Raw genomic sequence first — 20033 nt, forward strand, 5'->3', positions numbered from 1 at the left:
TGAAAGATTCTTGATTTAGTGTTTTAAAACATCTGTCTGTTGGTGTACGTATTTGATTAGGTATATTTCAGTCATAACTGTTGCTGGAGCAGTTTGCAAACAAAGGACTTTGGTGAAGTACCTGTTCATGCTGCTCAGAATACGTGTTTCTCTGAAACTTACGTGCATAGTTGTGCAGGGGCTGGCTCTCACCAAGCACCTGCTGCTTTATCTGCTCGGTCTGTTCTCAGCCAGCCACTGAAATACTTGTAGTAGTGTTTGCTCCTATAACTGCTCAGTAGCAGAGTATGATTCAGCCCCAAATCTGTTTACCTGCTGGGGTGGTGAGTGTTAACTGGATATTCTTGTGAGCAGTTCATCTTGTTGGTTGAGATTTATTTGTGTATGGAAGATGTTAGTTACGCTGCAATTTTGACATCTGGAATATTTTCTGACCCTGAGTTGCTGGAAGCTTTGTCGAGACAGAGAGGGAAGGGAACCACCTGCAGTGAAAACAAGGTTTAAAGAACTTGGATCGAGATCTGGGCAGAGGGAAACAGTTGGTGGAAGTTCCATGGATCTATTCCTGGCCTGAAGACAATTTGTGTGCCAGTAGCTTTGCACGTGAGCTGGTGAGCGTTGCTGGCTCTAGGCATGGTTAACGCCAGTTTCCTGTGCCATGCAAGAACTGGAACGTGGTTTGAGACATCTTGGCTCAGGATGGAGTCATCCAGGCATATTGGTGCAGGGGGCTGCTGGTGGGAAGGAAGGGGAGGAGGTCAGAGGAGAGGAAGAACACAAGTTGGAACTGTTGTGAATAAGGGGTGAATGGCAGCAAGAACGATGAGGCCCTGTGACCAGAATTAGAGCCAGTGAGTTAGTATAAAAGAACTGAAATAAACCTGTCTATCCAGAATGACTGATTTATTTTTTTTATGTAACTGACCTAAAATAGGAGAAAAAGATTAATAAGAGTGAAACTGAATTGTTATAACCAGTAAGGTTTTTCATTTACATAGTTTCCTATAGATACCACAGGAAATTGGGGGGCGTTCTTTGTTTTTTTTCCCTTCCCCTTAGTGAAACATGGTGGCATACTGGCTAGTTTAGGTCACTGTAGGAGTGTACTGCAAGGAAAAGCTGGTGTTATAATGACTGCACAGAGAACCTGGAAATATTCTTTCTGCACAGATTTAGGTGCAGGAAGACACTTTACCTGTGCTGAAATAGTTTTCAAGGAGATGTTAACCTCCTGCAGTGTTACATGAACTGCCCAGGGTTTCTGCTTCCTGCTGATGTGCTGTGTTGGTGGCACCTGGAAGGTATCTTATGGTTTGGACAAGGTCACTGTGTCAAAGTCTCTGATGTATGACAGTGGACAGCTATTATGGTGGGCTTTAGCTGAAGTCTCTTTGCTGGTGATAAAAGCCTTTTGGTGCTGGGCTGTTATTTCCAATCTCATGGGAGACATATGTGTACTGTAAATTATGGCTGGTTGCTGAGCTGATGGCATGTGATGAGTTTATAAGGCTTTCCTCATGGCCAGATTGTAAAGCAATATAAAATCAAGAGATTGCTTTGCAGGGAAGGAGCCAAGTAGCAGCTTGTATTTTTGCTTAGTGTAAAGCATTAAGATCCATGTTTATACGTACGTACTGGTGGTCAGATTTCTAAGGCATTTAAATTCCCTTGGCACCTGCTGCCTTTGTTTAGAATTGGGCTGTTTAACATTGCTGAAAATTGAACCGCTCATGGAGGTTTTTGGGTGTTCTTCAGGCAGCGCTGCTGGAGGATTTTCATCTGAGGCTCTTCCACCCCTTGGTACTTAGGACGATGGGTGGTCAGTAGTTAAAATTCAGCCTTCAGAACAGTTAATCAGTGAAGTGCTTTGAAGGTTTCTGCATAAATGGAAACACCATTCCTAAATTTGCCCACACAATAACTGAGAGTGGAGGACTTGGAAAACCACCTAGTCTGTGGTGTGCAGGTTGATCAGGTTGAACTCTGTGTGAAGAGAGGTAGTAATGGGAAGTAAGGAAAGGCTGGGAAAAGGGGACCTTGGTGGTGAGAGATCAAGGAGGAAAAGAAAAGGAGGCTGTTGTTAGTGGGCTGTGGGCAGAGCTGGTTAAAACTAATTACAAAAATGCTGGCAATTGCTGAACTTAGAGTACTTCAGGTTTTTCCTTTGGAATTTTGCTGCTTGCTTGGTTATTCTCTTACTACTGTAACTCCAACTAAGTACCTTTTCACTTTTTCTGAATCATCCCTGCTTAACCCTAGAGAGCTGAACCTTTTCAAGCTTTGAATAGGATTTGTCTGGCCAGGCATCCGGAATTTCAGCTGGTGCTTGAATTCCAAGAACAGGAAGATATTCTTAATGTCATCTCTTCTTACTGCCTGCACTATATTTTATAAGGGTGTAGTCCTTTCATCTATTTTGTTTTCCTCTTCTTTAAATCGCACTGGAAGCATCATTATGCATACAGGGCCCTTCCCAGCTCTCCCTCAACGTTAGATTAGCATGGACAAATTCCTGCAGAATCCTATTTTTGGAGCATGTAAAGTACATAGAGTCTCATAAGCTATCGAATACAGTAAGAAGTCAAGAAATTATTAGTTTATTGCTTTTTAATTAGTGTCCTGGAGCTTGACTGATAATATTTGCCATTAAACTTCCTCTAGAAAGATAGAGATGATGTTTTATGTTCTGGACCCTGTTTACTTTTTTCCTTAGAGTTGTCCAGTATAGATCTGTGTGATACTGGTCTATGCAGATTCCTACTGGGGGAAGGGAGGGAGCATTGTTAGATTTTTTTTTTTTTCCCCCTCTTTTTTTTTTACACCATGTTAGCTTTCATCTAATCAGATTTGTTTTTCAGGGTCATCACATGCACTCTAAAATTGGCAGAAAGAGAGAGAACATGAATGAGTAGCTGAAATAAAGGGAAGGCTTTTCCCAGCAACAGACTTGCATTGATAAAATGGTAGCGGATCGAATGCTGAAAATTGGAGAGGGTTTATAGAAGAGCCATGAAAACGGTGAAGGGACTGGAAAACACACTGTATAATGGAAAATGCTTTTATCAAAGTGGAAGTTGTAGATGTTTGTCTCTGCTGACAGGAGCAGCAGAAGTGTAATAATAGAGGGCTTTTTAGTCTAGCTGGGAATGGAATAATGAGCTGCAGTAGCCAGAAGGTACAGCAAAAAAACTTTGGCTGGAAACAAGCTACAAATTTTTTGAGTGAGGTTAATTAACTGTTGGAATACCTTGCTTCTGCTACTGGGGATTTCTAAACCAAAATGGAATGTCGATCTAATTTAATGTGTTCTGGTTCATTGTTTTCCCACCTTTTGGGGAAATGTGAATGGACTCCTAGAACTGGATGCATTCATCAGCCTAGCATGGCATTAGTTTAATTATCAAGAGATGAGCATGAAAGTGGAAATACTGCTTTTGATCAAAAACAGCTATCGAGGTGGGAATATAAGGAAGTTCTCTAGCATGAACTATGTAGGTGACCAGAATTATCTAAAGGGGTTTTTTTTTCCTGTCTGACATAGACCTTGCAGAAAATTTGAACTTACCTGTATGCATAAATTGCATTAAAATTCTGCTTTTAGCAGCAGTGGCGTTGAGTGCCCTTCCAAAACTGAGGATAACCAGCCAAAGGAAATCTGCCCATCCAGGAATGACTGTAAACAGCAGGGAGTGTTGGTCCTTCAATGAGTAATGCGATACATGGGGTACTGTGGAAAAGTCCTGGCTTTAGCTGTTGATACCGGAACCAGGGTAATGCTGACTAATTTTAAGAAAGAAAATGCTCAGTGCTTCTTCAAGCAATGAGTGTTTCTGGCCAGCAACAGCACAGCTGGGAAGAGTGACAAGTTGCTTTACATGCTTTTTGGATACCCCGAGAATCATGTGTCTGTGCAACTTCCTTGCATTAGATTATATGCCAAAAGTACAGATTATTTTTGATAATTGTACTTAGGATTTTGTTTTCAGATGTTAAGTGAAACTTTTTTCACTTCAGCTTAGCCATGACACTGTGATTTCTTCATAACACCAAAAGAAAGTAAGATCTGGAAATGAAATCAGGAGATGGGCATTATGCTCTGTGGATCGACTAGTGAAAGCTGTTTCCTTTGAGGGGTGGTATGGAGTCAGATGCAAACATTGACTGAGGGCGAGGAGAGTGTGTATCCCAAGGCAGTGGTAGGGAGCAGGTGTAATTACTATGAGAGGAAATGAGTACTTAACAATGCAAGGGCAGAATTGCAAATATCCCTGATAGTACAAAGCCTGAACTTGTAATTACGAGGAAGCTACGTGTGATACATGTCATACATATATATATACACACACACATACGTATATCTGTATAAGATATGTAATACTCCCAATTCCAAGAACAGTGAATAATTCAGTGGTTTCTAGTTTCTGTAGTTTGGATCAGCAAATCCTGACATAGGTGTGTGGTTTTGTTGCCTCTCTTTTTTAACCACTTAGTGTGTTACAGCCAGACCAGAATATACTGTGATGCTTTTTTAGGAATGTGAGTGGGTAGTATTTATTGACTCAACACCAAGGTAGATACCAACTCTATTCTCAACATATTTGTCCAAGGGTAGCTACTGACTCATTGTAGTTGGATGTCACTGCCCAGAAAGTGTTAGTAGGGTCCTTAAAGTACTCTTAGCAGAAGGTACAGCTTTGCATGAGCAACCACATCATCTATGAGGTTCTGTGAAGCAAATTAATGTGAAATGTCAGACCAAGCATTTTAGGAAGCACTGTCCAAATCCAATGAGGCTAATGGGCAGGGATCAGTGGAAGGAGGTGGGTAATGAACCGCTATTCACTCATACGAAATTAAAGCTCTTCTTTGTGGAACCTCTCATTTGGAGTTACTGTTCGTTTAATGTTGTCTTGGATTTATCTGTTCAACAGAGAACTGTGATCACTTCTGTGTTCCATTACAACCAAAACAGTCTGTGTTTCTGTATTTGTTGCATGGGGCTGGGCTACTGTATTCTGAACTGTGTGAATCTTTCCTTTATTTAACCTTAAATCTTTTTTTCCCTTTTCCTTTGCCAATCTTGGTAGGAACTTACTTAGGTAAGTAAATTGCAATTTTAACATTGTTTTTATGTTCAACAGAATTTTAAGAAAATATCAGTCTAGGTGGTGTTTGGTACAATTTATGCTCTGTCAAGCTTGTTGCACTTGCATTCCTGAAAGTTTATAGCCTGCTCTCAGCAGTACCATGCTCTTGGCAATTTAAGAAAGAGTACTAAAACATTCTTATAAGCTTGCAAAAACTGTATGTGCCTGTATGTCAACACACAGAGACTACTTCAACTGAACCAGTAACTTAGAAGTTAAATCCTTGTTCATCAAGCTTCATTCATGCGTGCATTTTTATATTTTTTTCTAGCTTGCTCACAAATGTGGAACTGTTGATGTTTTTGTTACTGCTGGGAAAGGTGGAATCCCAGGAGGAGGATTACTTTTGGAAAAGGAAAATGCATATGAAGAGTGTATGGGTTTTTGAGAGCAATGTATTTAAGTGTAGTAGACCTGCTGGTTGTGGACGTGTGCGTAAAATTCTCCTCATTCATTGTGACTGACGACGTGCTTATGAATGTTACTGCATATTGCATGTTCCGCATGATACTTCTCTTTGGTAAACAGAAGTTAAAACCAAAATACCATCTGTGACTTAATTGCTTGATGTCCTAATTGCTTTAAAAAAAAAAAAAGAAAGAAAAGAAGAAAAGATGCATTATATTAACATGAGATGAAGGACCCATATTTTTGTGTATGATGGATACGCTGAAGATTGGAGTTAGTAAGTTTGAGTAAATATAAATTCTAACAACTCCCAAGTTGTGTCCAGTGGCTGGAAGCTGGGCAACTCTTCCTCCACGGTACTAGGGTCAGCTCTGTATAGGCTTGTGCCAGACTTCAAATGGTCTAAATATACATGCAACGATGTGTACGTTCAGGCATGGAAAAGCACCAGAAGATTTCTACCCAAGTAGAAAAGTGGCCATGGCTGGTGCTTATTCTGTAGCTTCTCAGTGTTTGCTGTAGTAACTTCACAGAACTATCCCTGCACTCCAGTCTGTGTTGGCCACGTTGCTGAGGGTTTAGGCTCTCCTGCTTCTCGAAATGGCAGTTGTGTGCTGTGTGGAGTTGGCAAAAAAGCAGTCTGGATTTGTGCAGTGGGAGTGATTTTTGGATGCTGCCACCCAGATGCTGAGGACCTCTCGCTTGGACTCATGGGACGCAAGTGGGACTGGATCATCAAAGAGCGTGCATGTCTACTCTCAGGCTTCCAGTGGGACCAGATGTGCTGGTTTGCTTCCCACCAGGAAATTAGATTCCCCCACTCCCCTCAGTGCTGTTGGGTGCCAACTATTCCCTACTCCTGCAGCATGCTCTTGGGCTGGTGCTGTAGTTGCTGCAGGAAGTTTGGGTGATCTCTCATTTTATATTTAACAACTCTGAAAGCATTAGATTCAAATGATACGAGATTGTTGGAAAAGAAACAGGTTGGTAGACTTGAGAGGTGGTTCCCCCCATCCCCAAAAGATAAAGCTGCAAAAGAACAGTAGTAACAGACTTGCAGTTGCTGTTTGTGTAGTCCTTCACCACCTGCATTTTTTTTGCATGAAACTATGTTCACCTGCAGCTTCAATACCTGGAGAATGAAAGGATCATTAGGGCATAGTAACCTGCTGTGTCTGGTTTTGAGCCAAAATCTTGGTAATTATGCTTGAGCAACAGTTCTGAGGTCTTTGTCGCCAGGTTGAGGGGAGTTGAGGCATGAGGGGTATCAGTCTCTGTGCTGTGATTAGTTGTCTTATTGCCATTTCAGCTACAGTGTAGAATTGTCTATGGCAAAGGACATCTGTGCTTATCTGCAGATATACCTTCAATTTACCGTGTCTGCATTTCATCCTCTGGGACTTCCTTTGAGACTTTGGCAGGAGAAATTGAATGGGATGAGATTATATGGGGCTCTGGCTTTTTTCAGTGCTATGGAAAAAAACATTTAATCTTGAGTTTTCAGAATATATTTCAATTTCTTTGGCTGCAGAAGAGTGGAAGATCTGCTTAGATTCATCACTGTAGACCTTTACACTTTGTGGTTTTAAAGGTTTGGTCACCTCCTTTTTTTGTTTGGGTTTTTTTTTTTCCTTATTTGGAGGAGTTTAGTATAGTTTCTGATGTGGACCTGTGTAAATTCAAGCAGTTGGTCCTTAGATATCGTTGAAGGGAGTATTCACACTTTCTACCCTGTGGCTTCTCTAGGCATCACCCCAGAAAATAAAGGCAGGTTTTTTCCTGTAGAGGAGCTGTCAGAACCTTGTTGGATTTTGCTCCTGGTTTATATTCATATGCTGCCCTACTTTTTTAAACCGCTTGTGGATACACGTGTGTGAGAAGTCTCTCTCAAACCTCAGTCTGTGAGAATGGAGCAAGCACCTTGGGGAGGACTAAGTTTCATATGGTGAGTTGCTTGTCACTCCTTACCCAGAGACGGAGGATTGGTTTAGTTCTTCAAGGTGCCTGTCTCACAGACCTCGTCTCTCACACAGAAGTCACCAAATACTTTTGGGTGAGAATCCATTGTTTCCAGTACAGATGCATCCTGTTGAGTTGACAGCTGTTCTACAATGGATTACAGATGTTGTGCTGTCTCTCTGCAACTCTTTGGTGACCATGGCCGGTAAAAGTTGCTTGTCCAATAGCAGTGCTTCAGCTGCACACACTTCTAATGTAATTTTTATTGCAAACTAAAACTAGTCTTTTTAGTGTCTGTTTTCATTCTCTCAAACTCCAGTTATTAAAGTGTGACTAAAGGGAAAATTCCCAGAGAGCTAAGATTAATATGCTAATTGATACCTTATTACTGTGATATGAAAAGTATAAATTGTATTGAAGCTGTATCTTTGTTTTGTGTCCTGTTTTGCTGGAGAAAAAGGTTGTCATGGGCAGCTTTATTCTAGAAACTACAGCTTAAGGGGTGAGGTGTGTCCCAGTTTTTAGCATTGCTGCTTTGCTGTTTGAGGACTCTGAAGCTTTGGGGCTCAAAGTAAGTAGCCTTGTGTCAGTCTCAACATCTCTCATTGCAGAATATTCTGGGTTAATTCTGCTGCTTGGGAATAGCACTGTTTACTGTCTGTTGTGTATCCAGCAATAGCCATCACAGCAGCCACGTGTCAGCTGCTCCTGTAGGCCAGTCTTTTCTGGCATCAAGAATGTTCTTAATACAAAAAAAGAGATGATCAGGAGTGTGGTTTAAAGTGAAATGTATGGCTTCAGTCCAGGGACTAACAGCAGTTGATTTACATCTCTCGGAGCTCCAGTGAAAGGAGAAAATGTTATCTTTCTGTTATGGAAGAGGGAAGAAAAAACAAGTGCTGGAGCTCAGCTCTGAAGCCAACAGATTCAGGTTGTGTCCTGCTGGCTGTGCTGTTTCCCAGCGTCCGAGGAGCTCTTTGTCTGTCCATCTCCCAACGGCTGCTCGCAGCTGTGTTTTGGATGCAATTGCTGCTCCCATGTGAAAAGGAATGATTATCTGGCGCCTACATTGCCTTTGTCAACATCTAAAGGTTGTTACTGGTCTTCTTACTTGGTGCCTGGTACATCTGTTCGACAGATTTGATGGAAATCTTTCTACCAAGTATTTCTTGATCGCTGTGGATATTTAAGTTCAAAAATGCTACACAAATTGAAACTATGATGTGGCTTCAGGTTTGAAGTAGCTAACAGCATACATCTACACAGAGTGGAAAATACACTTGATATAAACTGCTCATTTTAACGTGGTGTTGTGATACTTGATGCTCAGAGAATGTCCCCCGTTCCGCCTTTCTCCCTCCCGATACCCTGCTGTGCCATGTGTTTCCTGGCAGCCTTGCTGTGAGTACATTGTGTTTGGCTTTACCAAGGAGAACATCAAGGAATCTGTTGGAGTATGGGACCGCGAACTGTAAAAATTCATTTTTGCTGGATTCTTTAAAAAGCTTTGCTGTTTCATCACAGCTTAACTCCCTAGCAATGGGAAGTTTCAGAAGTGAAGCTGGGAAGCTTGCTAGAAATGTGAAAGCAGAATTCACACTGATGACTTGCGCAGCCAGCGACAGCGTTTGCTGATGCCTGTCCTGTAGTACCTGTTGGATTTGATGTACTGACATTTTGGTTCTCGGCCAGAAGGGGCTGAGGAAGATGGTTTGGTGCACTGATGTTAACGAAATGGTGTTTTTTGGGAGCATGCATCTTAGAAAACTAAATGGTGACAACAAAAAGGTTTATTAGGTCTTCTAGTTCATTCTGTGCCTTACCCTGCTGCCTTATAGCAATGTGTCATTCGTTTATATCTCAAGACCTTTGTGTGTCCTACAAGGTCTCATATATGTAAAGTACAGTTCAGTGTGCATGCTGTGGCAGCATGACAGGGTATCTGATAGTGCAGCAAATAAACTAGTAGAACCAAGCCATTGTGCTCGGTGGTTGATGGTGCTGTTTGTGTTACTGGGGAAGGGCTTTGTGTGGTAACTGGAGTCACTGTGCTCTGGGACTGATGGAGCTACTACTACGCCTGTGAAAGTATTTACTCGTGGTAGGTTCAGCAGATACTATCTGTTTCCTAACTGCTCGTAGCTAAGGGTTCCCTAGGGATCCAAGGATGATAGGAAAGATTTTATTTGTTGCTGTCCTGACAGTGTATAGTACCTTCCACTTTCTCCTTCTTGCCGTCAATAAATTCCTCCAAAACTCAAACAGACTTGAGGAGAACCTGAGATCTGAAAGAGGAGATGTACTTCTAGCGGTAGTTTGAAGAAAGGTGTGAGTAAATGGAGAAAAGACTGAGCAAATGGAACATGTTTTTAACTTGGGGGCTCTGCTCTTCAAACCATGTCGTTAAGGAAGCTCTTTTCTCAGCTACCTTTCAAGAAGGGAAGGAGTTAGTTTGGTAGACAACTCTGGTTTTAGCAAAACAACACAGTTACAATCATAGCTGCGTGTGTTTTGATTTTGTACTTTTTTCTGTCTTGGAAAAGCAATGGTCTTACCAGCTCTATTCTCTTTCCTGTTTGTTAGGTCTGCCTAACCACGGACAAACCAGACAAATGGTAAGAGAATGTTCATTTAACCAAAACAGGGAAAAGAAGAATTATTAACCCATACTAGATAGAACACCCCATTAAACCCTAGTGTTTCACTTCCGTCTTTGCTGTTTACAGCTGGTCACACTTCCCAATTAATTGAAAAGTTTTAAAAAAATAATGATTTTGGGGCATATGAAACATTGAAGTGGTTAAATACAATTTAAACCTCAAATCTATCTTATCTATATATAAATGAGATTCTGTTTTGAATGGAACATTTTGTTTCTGCTCATACAGAAACTGAGTGGCTGTTTATAGCAAAGTTCTGGGATGTGTTTCTAGATGGAATGTGTTTCACTGAAGGAGGAAGGTTTAAATGATGGAAGGGTTTGTTTGGAAAACAGTTTCTTTTTATTATTTTTAGGAAGTCGGTGTGCAAGTTGTCTGCTGAGAATGCTTGGGGATTATGTTCTTTTTTTTTTTTTTTTGAGTAAAAATGATTTCTAGCCTTTCATCCATTATGCTGAGTTTTATCAAAAGACAGAAGCAAATAGCCAGTCTGATTGATGCGTCTCTGGCAAAATGCTTTCTCATGAAATTCACCTTGGAGTGAAGAGGCCAGTGCAAAGGCCGTGCATCGCTTTCCCCCTTACACATGGCTTATGGGAAACTCATGGAGAGAGAGCTTCAAGCATATTTTTTTTTTCCACAAAAATGATGTTCTGGTGTTGATAAAAGTGGAGCTTGCCTCATGAGGTGAACTGCCACAACGTACTAGTGTCAGCAGAGTCACTGACAGGGGTCAGTCAGCAGCAGGTATGAATGATGCTCACTGAATGGTGATCACAAACATTATTAAATCTAATAATGTCCTCGGACAGTGTGCAGTATCGGGAGGGTAGGCTATCACTTGAGCATGCTAGGCCGCTTGTTATAACGAAGCATTCATTTGGTTTGTTACTTGAGCATCTGATACAAGTGGTAAATTGTATTCCTCCATGAATTCAGCTTCATTTCTTGTCACTGAGGAGACTGGCTACTTGTTTGTGTCTGCTGTATAAACCAGCTCAGTGCAGAGGGAGAGATCGTATGATAACCTAACACTTTTTGGGTGTTTTAGGGTAAAACCCCTGAACTGCCTTGATTTCTAGTTACTTGATAAAGTGTGCTACTAAAGTGAAAATTAAAAGTCCACGTTTCAGGATGTACCATTTAAAAGAGATTGTGCTGTGCAGGTAGAGAAAAGGCAACCTTGAAGCACAGGGATGCCCCTTCTAGGTATTTCCAAGAACTTTCTACGGAGTTGTTCTGTGTATGTAGCATATGCAGAGACAATATCCTTTGCAAGACTCATGAAAGAATTTTCTTGGAGAAATCTGGAGGGGGTAGGAGAACCCAAACAACAGAAAAGGTTTTTATTTGGAACCCTTTCCTTAATAAACATCAAATATAAAAGCATTTCTTGAAGTATTTCAGTGGTGTGCTGTGGTGCCAAAGTTGTCTTGTATAACATGGAGCTGGGCAACTAAGAAATCAAATCGTTATTGCACTTGTATATAACAGCTTTAAAGAGCGTAGGAATTTAAACGTGAGATTTTGTTTGTTTAGCTCTGAAGTCCTAATTTTCTACAAGAAGAAGAGCTTGCTAGCACAGTTAATTAAGGCTGGTCAAAAAAAAAAAAAAGTCATCATTTTTAGTTTTCTTCTCGGATAAAAATGTGACAGACTCAGGGTTTTGTTGTTGGTTTTTTTCTTGGTTGCCAGATTGAAGTCTTCCCTTTCTGAGTCAAAGTGCTAAAATTTGGTTGAGCTTTTGCCATAACCTGATACTTCAGTACTTGATTGTATCATGTCCACACCTTTTCCTTTTGAGGTGGATCCTTCAAGCCAGACATCCCCCATGTACACCTTTAGTTTGTCATTTCATGGGCAGGAGGGGAGGCCTTGGTGCACCTGGGGAGATCGTCTGGCCTCGGAGGATGAAATACCAGAATTAAATTTCTACTGGGATGTTTTCTGACCAGCTTTAATTTATTAGTATGAACTTTTCAGGCCCTGATTTTGCATCTTTCCTGACTTGTCCAGCATTACTGATTTCAGTGGGAGTTATCAATGTGCTAATCAGCAGGAAGAGGGGCAGCAGAACTGGACTTCAAATGATCAAGGACAGCTGCATTTGAGAAGCTTAATCCTTTGCTCCCTTGCATCTGCACCTCTCTTAATAACAGCTCATGTTTTTCCAGTTGAGTGGGAGAGGGATACTGTGGGTCTGGAAAATTACACCTGTGTTGATTCGCAAAGCAAATGTATTGTATATGGGAGATCTATGTTGTTAAATGCTAAAAGGATTTCAGGATAAAAGCCGCTAAGCTTTGTAGTTCTAGATTTGTGTTCAACAATATATTTAATATATCATTAAATATTAACCTTCCTAGAGCAAAAAGGACATGGGTAAGTTTGGTACCCCAGAATAACTGTAAATTCTGATTTTTATATTTGATTTGCTGTGTAGCTAGATTTCCACCCCTGAAATCAATAGAGTTGTTCTAGATTTATGGTGGTAGCTGAAATCTAAGTCTTAATGCTCAATCTTTCAAACTTGATGTCATCTTTCAGACACAAGCAACAGATGATTGGTAATGCCTTCCACTTATTATCTGTCCTGTTGCTGGAGTATTGCTGTCCTATGCTGTATTAAAGATGCCTAACTTCTACTGCTTGTGGACAATTGCTTTTATGTGAATTCTGTGTTCAGTCATGGGCGAGAGGGGAAATGTTAACCATAAACTTTCAACAACTGATAAGAAAACTTTAATTCTCTTTTCCTTTGAGTGCTTATCAAATGCTACTGCAGGTTAGTTGCAGTCCATAACTGTACTTTTTTATGTATCACGTCAGGGACCAAGCCGAAACTTGCTGCTCAATGGGAAATCATACCCAACAAAAGTCCGATTAATTCGTGGTGGATCCATGCCTCCAGTGAAAAGGAGGAGGATGAACTGGATTGATGCACCAGATGATGTTTTTTACATGGCCACTGAAGAAACCAGGTAGGAAACTTGATCTTTCAGAGAATTTAAGGGGAGCTCTTTCAATTTGTGTTCCTTGTGGGTGCTGCAGCTGATTTTGCAGTTAGACAAATCTGTTGCTACAAACTAAATGCTGAGACCACTGCTGGTGTTGAAGTGGATAAAAGGCTGCGATATCCCTAATGTCTGATGTGCCTCATCATGTGCTTGCAATTCCAAAGAAAGAAGATTCTTCTTGTTCCTGTAAGAGAAGGGCAATAAGGAGAGGAAGACTGAGGTGGGGAGATCACCTGGTTCAGACCCATAAATGGACTTGGAGGTCCCACCGCAGTGTCTCAGTGACAGCACAGGGGCCTTCTGGTGCATGGGTGATGCTGAGGAATGGAGGCTCCTATACAGAGAGCTCTGTGTGCTGATATCTCATGTATTACCTCTCAGAACGTTTCCTCATGTGTCTGAATAATGAAACCTGCAAGTGACACTGAGGGTTTCTGGGGGCTGAATCGCCTTTGGTGGTTTATATTTGTCACCAGTAGTGATGAGATTTATCTCTGCAGTGTCCATCTTCTTCCTGTGGTGGTACTGCTTCTGCTAGTCCTTCTTGTTAGTCTGCCCACAGGATAAAAATAGTATAAGAAACTTTTCTGCTTTTCAGCCCTCTTTGCAAATAGAGGTGCTCTCTGACTTTTGTCTGTGTCTGAAGCCTGGGGTTACCAACGCTTTCAGTATCGGAGCTCCAACAGGCAGAGAAGCACTTACTTTCCCTCCAGTACCTTTCAGAGATGGACATGGGAATTACTGGATGTCTGAGTCCTTACAAGTGAGCAAGGAGGTCAAGAGTTCTGAGTACTTCATCTCTTCTAGTACTGCTAAATTTGGCACTGCTCTGAGTATTCATTTCTTCAGCACAAAGTGCACAGTCAGAGCCCTGGCATCCCCAACCTCCTCCTTAGCCTGCAAAGCGGTCTGAGTGTCAAGTGACTATTCTGTGGGCCCAGTATCAAAGATGGGCTTCACAGACAAGCTGAGACTGGTAACATTCAAGTTACTAACCACTGATCTATTGGATCATCAGATTTCAGTGCAGGAAACCCCCCCGTTAAAACTTGGAAGAAACATGAAATTAATTTTTTTGCCAGGCTTGTTCCTATGGACTCTTCTCATGCAACTGTGCATTTCACACCCGCTTGTCTTTCCCTTCTCCTTTTCTGTTCCTGTGAGATGCTGTGAAAGTAAACCATGGTGATCCCAAATATAAGTGAAACTGAAGTGAGAGAAGTATTTAATTTTCAGGAGAAGCAGTTTCCTTCTTCCTGTTCATCTTGCTCTGGTATGGAGCTTCTGGGATCCTGTTACAGACCTGCAGCTCTGGCAAATTCTCCTGCCATTGTGGATGCAGGAGACTGTGGATACAGTCTCTAATTCAGTCCTTGGATGCTCAAGGCTTATTTTGTAATCCTGCATCTACAAAACACTTCCTGACATCTTTATCATCCAACCCACAAGAAATACTGCAGGTCCGTGGTAGTAATGTCTCGGTACTACTCCAGGGTCCTGCCCTTTGCTCTGTACACAACAGTGAGAACATTCATCAAGTGTGATGTTGGTCGTGAGAACAAGTTACTGTAAATCATCTGCTCTTACAGAACCACTGGCTGAGGCAGGAAAGATCAGTCCCAGAGCACCCAACATATCTCTAACCCAGAAATCGAAGCACAGCGATAGACATCAGCTCAGTGAGACCTTATCTCTTCCATTTAAAAAAAAAAGAAGAAAAAAAAGGAAAAAAAGGGAAAAAAAAAAAAAAAGGAAAAAAAAAAAAAGGAAAAAAAGGGAAAACTTTTTAAAAAACCCCACTTGGCCCCCCTTGAAACAAGAGCCATTCTGATCTCTCATCCTTTTAGATAAACTTCAACCACCAGAGGCTGTCAACTATTCCTCACATCAACTACTGTCCACATAAGTCATCCCACCTTAAAAGAAAAAAAAAAAAAGAAAAAGGAAAAAAAGGGGAAAAAAAAAAAAAAGAACGGGCTTCTTTGTCTGACAGCCTTGCTGCTTAGCTGGGTGATGAGTGCTGAAAGGAGATGTTTGGCAGGCTGCTGAAAAGCAGGGAAGCCTGAGCGATGTAGCATTGTCAGCGGCACGGGTTTTCTGTCGGGCGTTTCACCTCTAACTTTTCCCTGAACCATCTGCTGCATTCCACTGTCAAGAATGTAAGGCTTGTTTGTGAGCTCCCAAACAATTTGAGCTTTGTGTTTGGCTCCCATCTAGCAGCAATATCTGCATATCATCCTCCAGCTGAGGGGCAGGCTGTGTTTCAGTCACAGAAAGTAGGTTTCCCTAAAGTTTTACATACACACACACCCCGCCGCACCCCCCTTTTGTGTGGCTCTGTTGAGAACGGTGCTAGAAAACTGGATAGCTTTGAGGGAACGGTTTGAAAAGTTGGTCAATTGAAAGGAATAAGTTTTTGAATTCAAGCCTCACAGTGAGGAACTGGGCATTTATAATTTATGCAAGCGGAGGCAGCGAGTGACCTGATCAGAATCTAGAACTGCTACAGGCCGTGTTTCTGATGGCAGCGTGTCTCACTGAGCACATGCAGATACTGTAAGAAGCCTCACTGAGTAAAAGTAGATCAACCTTAGCTAAAAAAGCCTTGAAAAAAAATCAAGATTTTTTTTTTTCCCCCACCCTTTTCCCACCCTGTACCCTTTCAGCTTCAGAAGACATTGGAGAAATGGGGACACTGAGCAAACAAAGGATGTGTGTGTCTGCGTGTGAGCTCTGTGTAGCTGGCTTGTTCAGCTCAGTGGGTAAAAAAAGCAAGGGAAGAGGTGACCAAATCTCACCAGAGCTGATTCAAAGTCTTCAGCTGAAGTTTTTGATTTGTCAGTGCTGCTGGTGGGGAGGGTAAATTTTAGTGGGGGCAGCATTTTGGTCATTTTCTTCTATGAATGTGTCTTGTCTTTTTGTCTTTTTTTTTTCCTTTTCTATATGAAAAATTTGACCCAAACCATGGCGAATAACCAAAAATGTAAAAATTTATCTTTGAGAGAAAGACAGTTGAGTTGTGGACTATAAAGCCAGGTGGCTGCCCTTCCTCTAATGAGTATTGTGTCTCACTGGAAGTTAAAAAATGAGTAAGGTAGGAGCCTGTAAGGGTAGGCAGTGCCTCCTTATCAGACCCTCCTGATCCCCTCAGTTCCTGGACTGAAGGCTGTGTATGGTGAGTCTGTAGACTCACTCTATAGACTACTCTTGTGAATATTTATCACTTTCTAATCTCTATGCCATAGACCACCACAACATCCTCTGGAAATGAATTCCTCATGTTAAATGCATAGTACATTTTTCATTGTTGCTGAGGTTTTGGTTTTTTTTTGAGGATACTTCCTTTGGCTCTAAGCCTGGTATTGACAAAAGGAAACAAGTAGTCATTCTGTATTGTCTCTTTCTACCTTATTTTGCTAACTTTAAAACTTCAGTGTGTCCTTTCCATTCTTCCCTCTCTCTTTGACTTTCTCTCCGTATGGGAAACAGCTTCTGGTGTCTGATAAGACTCGCTGCTAATCTTGTAACACATAGGTGAAATTCTTAACAAGTGCAAGATGTGAATATTATCCATTTCTGGGTTGGACACACGCAATGTGGGAGGAAAAAAAGGAGGGGGGGAGGCACCCTGTTAGCGTTTCTGGTGTGGGGTTCCTGCTCAGTGGCCATCATGGAGCTCCTCTGCAGCAGCTCAGCCTTGAGGACGTGGCTCCATGGGAGACCAAATGGTGCTGGTTTGGGCTGTGCTGGGTTTCTTGCAAAAAGGCAGCTGCGGGCACCTGCTGGGGGCTGGGGAACGTCAGGGAGCTCAGTGAGAGATGGATTAGCAGGCGGGGGAGTGACCGGTGTTGACAAAAGATGTTTGGTTGTAGCTTGGCTCTGTAAATTCCCACAAAGCTGCCTGTAGCATGTCCAACTGATGCAACTGAATAAATTAGTGGTATGGAAACTTGCTGTCATAACTATTTCACGTGTTATGTTTGCAGCAGTAGACCCAGGTCCTATATGAGGCTGGACCAGAATGCCTTCTGCTCTGCAGGGGAAGGATTCTGGAACAGAGAATGCAATTTCCTCGCCATTGGTGGGTTTATAAATCAGAAAACAAAAGTTCCCCAGGGAAAACATTGCCAAAAATAAACAGTGTTAGCCCATCCCATTAGCAAGCAGCCTCTGTGTACCGGCCTGGTTTCACTTGGAGAAACGGAGAAGTGGAGAAACCTACAATGCCTTAGCGTCCGGTCTCCGTAATGGATTCCTTTCTTCCCTACTGTCTGCAGGAAAATCCGCAAGCTGCTTTCCTCCTCTGAAGCCAAGCGAGCCGCCAGACGCCCTTACAAGCCTATTATCCTCCGGCCCATCCAGGCAGTGCAGCTACGCCAGCCCATGAATGATGAACCCATAATCATTGAGGATTAACACACGCCGAGCGGCTCTCCGGATGACGGTGGATCTGCCTGAAAGAATCTCTCCTCCAATATATACTTGAGTTTCTATGGCTACAGCGTTGAACTAACTGTTGAAGAGAGGGAACTTTTGAGGAACTGTTTTGCATCTTTTAAACCCTTAAAAGGAACTCAGCCCTGCTCTGAGCCTCTGACCACAGACTGCTCTCTCTCTCGCGCGCGCTCTCTCCTTCTCTCTCCTTTCTTTTTTTTTCCTGTTTTTTCTTTTTTTTTTTTTTTATTTTTTTTTATTTTTTTTTCCCCTTTGCTTCTACCCCTTTTGTAGAGACAGGGGGAGGGAAAGTAAGTTTAACTTATTAAGAGAATGTGGACTAGTACTTTTTAGCTTTGTTTCCTCTTCCGATGTACGAAGAGCTAGAACCCTTCATTTTGTGACTGAGCTCTCGTTGCAAAGCCGTTTTTATGAGGCTGTGTTGTAAGATTTTTCTTTTTTTCTTTTTCTTTTTTTTTTTAATTTTGTGGACGGTGCCATTTTTTATTTCATTTATATTGTTTCTTTTGTAGATAAATTTCCAACCTTTAACTGATATTTGGAAATAGGAGCTGAAAGCCAGCCCCAGGTTCAGCCAGTTTTCTTTGGTCCTGTCCCTTATGTTTTTTGGATCATTTTGCACGGCCGGTTGTGCTCGTGCACAAGACAGAAACAACTCAGGCTGAGAAAGGAGTGAGCTAAGAACTGAAGAACCTTGCAGAACATTACACTAACATTGTGTGCAGTGGAGGCCAGGCTACCAGAATTAGGTGTCCTTACTCTAGTCGATCCCTGGGAGATCTGGCCCGTGGCATTTCTCCCAGTAACCAGCAGTTTGCGTGCTGCCTTCTCTCTGACATCTGGAATCCTACGTGCTGTTGTACCACCAAGACCCAGCAGTAGGCCCAGCAGTCCAGCAAGTGTAATGAATTGCTTTGCTCTGGCTCCAAGAGTCAAGTACACCAATGCCCAGGGACATTTTGCTTAGAACTCTGAACCTGTTTGTGCATCAGTGTTTTTGGACACATCTCTCCCAGGATGAGACCTGGTTTCTCTTTAATTGCGTTACTGTATGTTTCCCATTTTGAAGGGAATTTAAATTACAGCTGGGTTTTCATTTGAACACGTTGTGTCTGAAATTAAGTGTTTTTTTCCCCCCTCCCCTTGACATTTCTTGTGTTTGAGGTTTCTTGCATCTCTTGAACTTCTTATGTATTTGCAAGTCTGTATAATTTCTTTTTCATATGTCTTCTCATTGCAGTGCATTTCCCCGAATGCCCTGCTCTGTTTTGAAAGGATGTAAACTATCATTTGCAACTTGTGCTGATCTGTACATGTACCTGCCTCAAGCAGACACAGCATGTAATAACCCCCAAGTCATTCCATATGTGTCAGCGGTGAGATGAGCCAAAGTTGTATTTGGGTTATCACAGTCCAACCGTGATTCTGTGCGACTCTGCTGACCCACCGGGTTAGGCGGAAAGGAATCCCCCCACAAAATGAAAACAATTCAGTTAACTTTACTTAATAAACCTGGAAAGTGAGCTTTTGTGAAACAGCTGCTTTTTGTCTCTTCTGAAATAGCTGCCAGGACCCTCGCTCGGGGCGCTGCCTCCCTGGCACGCACCCCTGGGCGCTCCTTCCTTCCTTCCCATCCCGGAGCTGTCGTTGGCTCTCCGGTGTTTGCATAACTGTGGCAAGTCCCTCTGCTGCCTTAGCGTGGCGCAGGGCAGGAGTCACTCCTGCTTTGATTCCCCTCGGATGCAGTTTAGACATTTCTAGCACTTAAATCCGCGGCTCCCTCCTCCTTCCTTTCAAACACGGCAGCAGATGCGGCGCTGGAGCTCTCAATGGGCCTTTTGTCCCTGGTGGCTCATGCCTCTCGCTGATCAGGGCCATGGCTCTGGCAGAGTGAGATCCCTGGGGGTTGGCGACCAAACCCGCTGACATTTGAAGTACTTCTTCATTTCTACGTTTGCTTCTTCCTGGGATAAGCACAGCGGGCTCGATCTATGGTCTCATTTGCTGCTTCAGAGCGGTCAGATTTACTCTGTGAGTAGCTGTGCAAATGAGCAGATGTTGTCAGCGTGTCCCTTACTGCTGGTGACGTCCTCCTGTCCAGAACTTAAAAGCAGCAGGAGGGGACAGCAGTTCCTGAAGGACATGCTATGGTAGGGTTGGAGGGCACGGAGCTTAGTAGATAGAAAGGCTCCAGGCTGGCGTAACGGTGTGGGACTGCACCAGAGACCACTGGCAGCTTTGCTTTGTGTCCCTCAAACTGTGGGCTTAACCCCATGTACGTAAGAAACATGGCCAACTGCAGGAAGGTTTTGTAACACTTGATTTTTTTTCTCTGTGAGGGAAAGGTCTCACGGGGATTCCTTCCTGTTGCGAAATGAAATGTGAAG

General features: G+C 42.4%; 1 protein-coding gene across 1 annotated transcript in view; it reads left to right on the plus strand.

Annotated features, from left to right (window-relative positions):
* MTA1 (metastasis associated 1) overlaps positions 1-19175 on the plus strand; it is a 69731-nt gene extending 50556 nt beyond the window's left edge. Inside the window, exons 19-22 of the mRNA XM_014943435.1 lie at positions 5088-5099; positions 10098-10129; positions 13004-13155; positions 17469-19175. Of these exons, the coding sequence (XP_014798921.1) occupies positions 5088-5099; positions 10098-10129; positions 13004-13155; positions 17469-17607 (335 nt within the window). The 3' untranslated portion in view covers positions 17608-19175. The remainder of the gene's footprint in view (positions 1-5087; positions 5100-10097; positions 10130-13003; positions 13156-17468) is intronic.
* The last annotated feature ends 858 nt before the right edge of the window (positions 19176-20033 follow it).

The sequence above is a fragment of the Calidris pugnax genome, unplaced genomic scaffold (genome assembly GCF_001431845.1).
Source record: "Calidris pugnax isolate Ruff unplaced genomic scaffold, ASM143184v1 scaffold63, whole genome shotgun sequence".
NCBI lineage: Eukaryota > Metazoa > Chordata > Aves > Charadriiformes > Scolopacidae > Calidris > Calidris pugnax.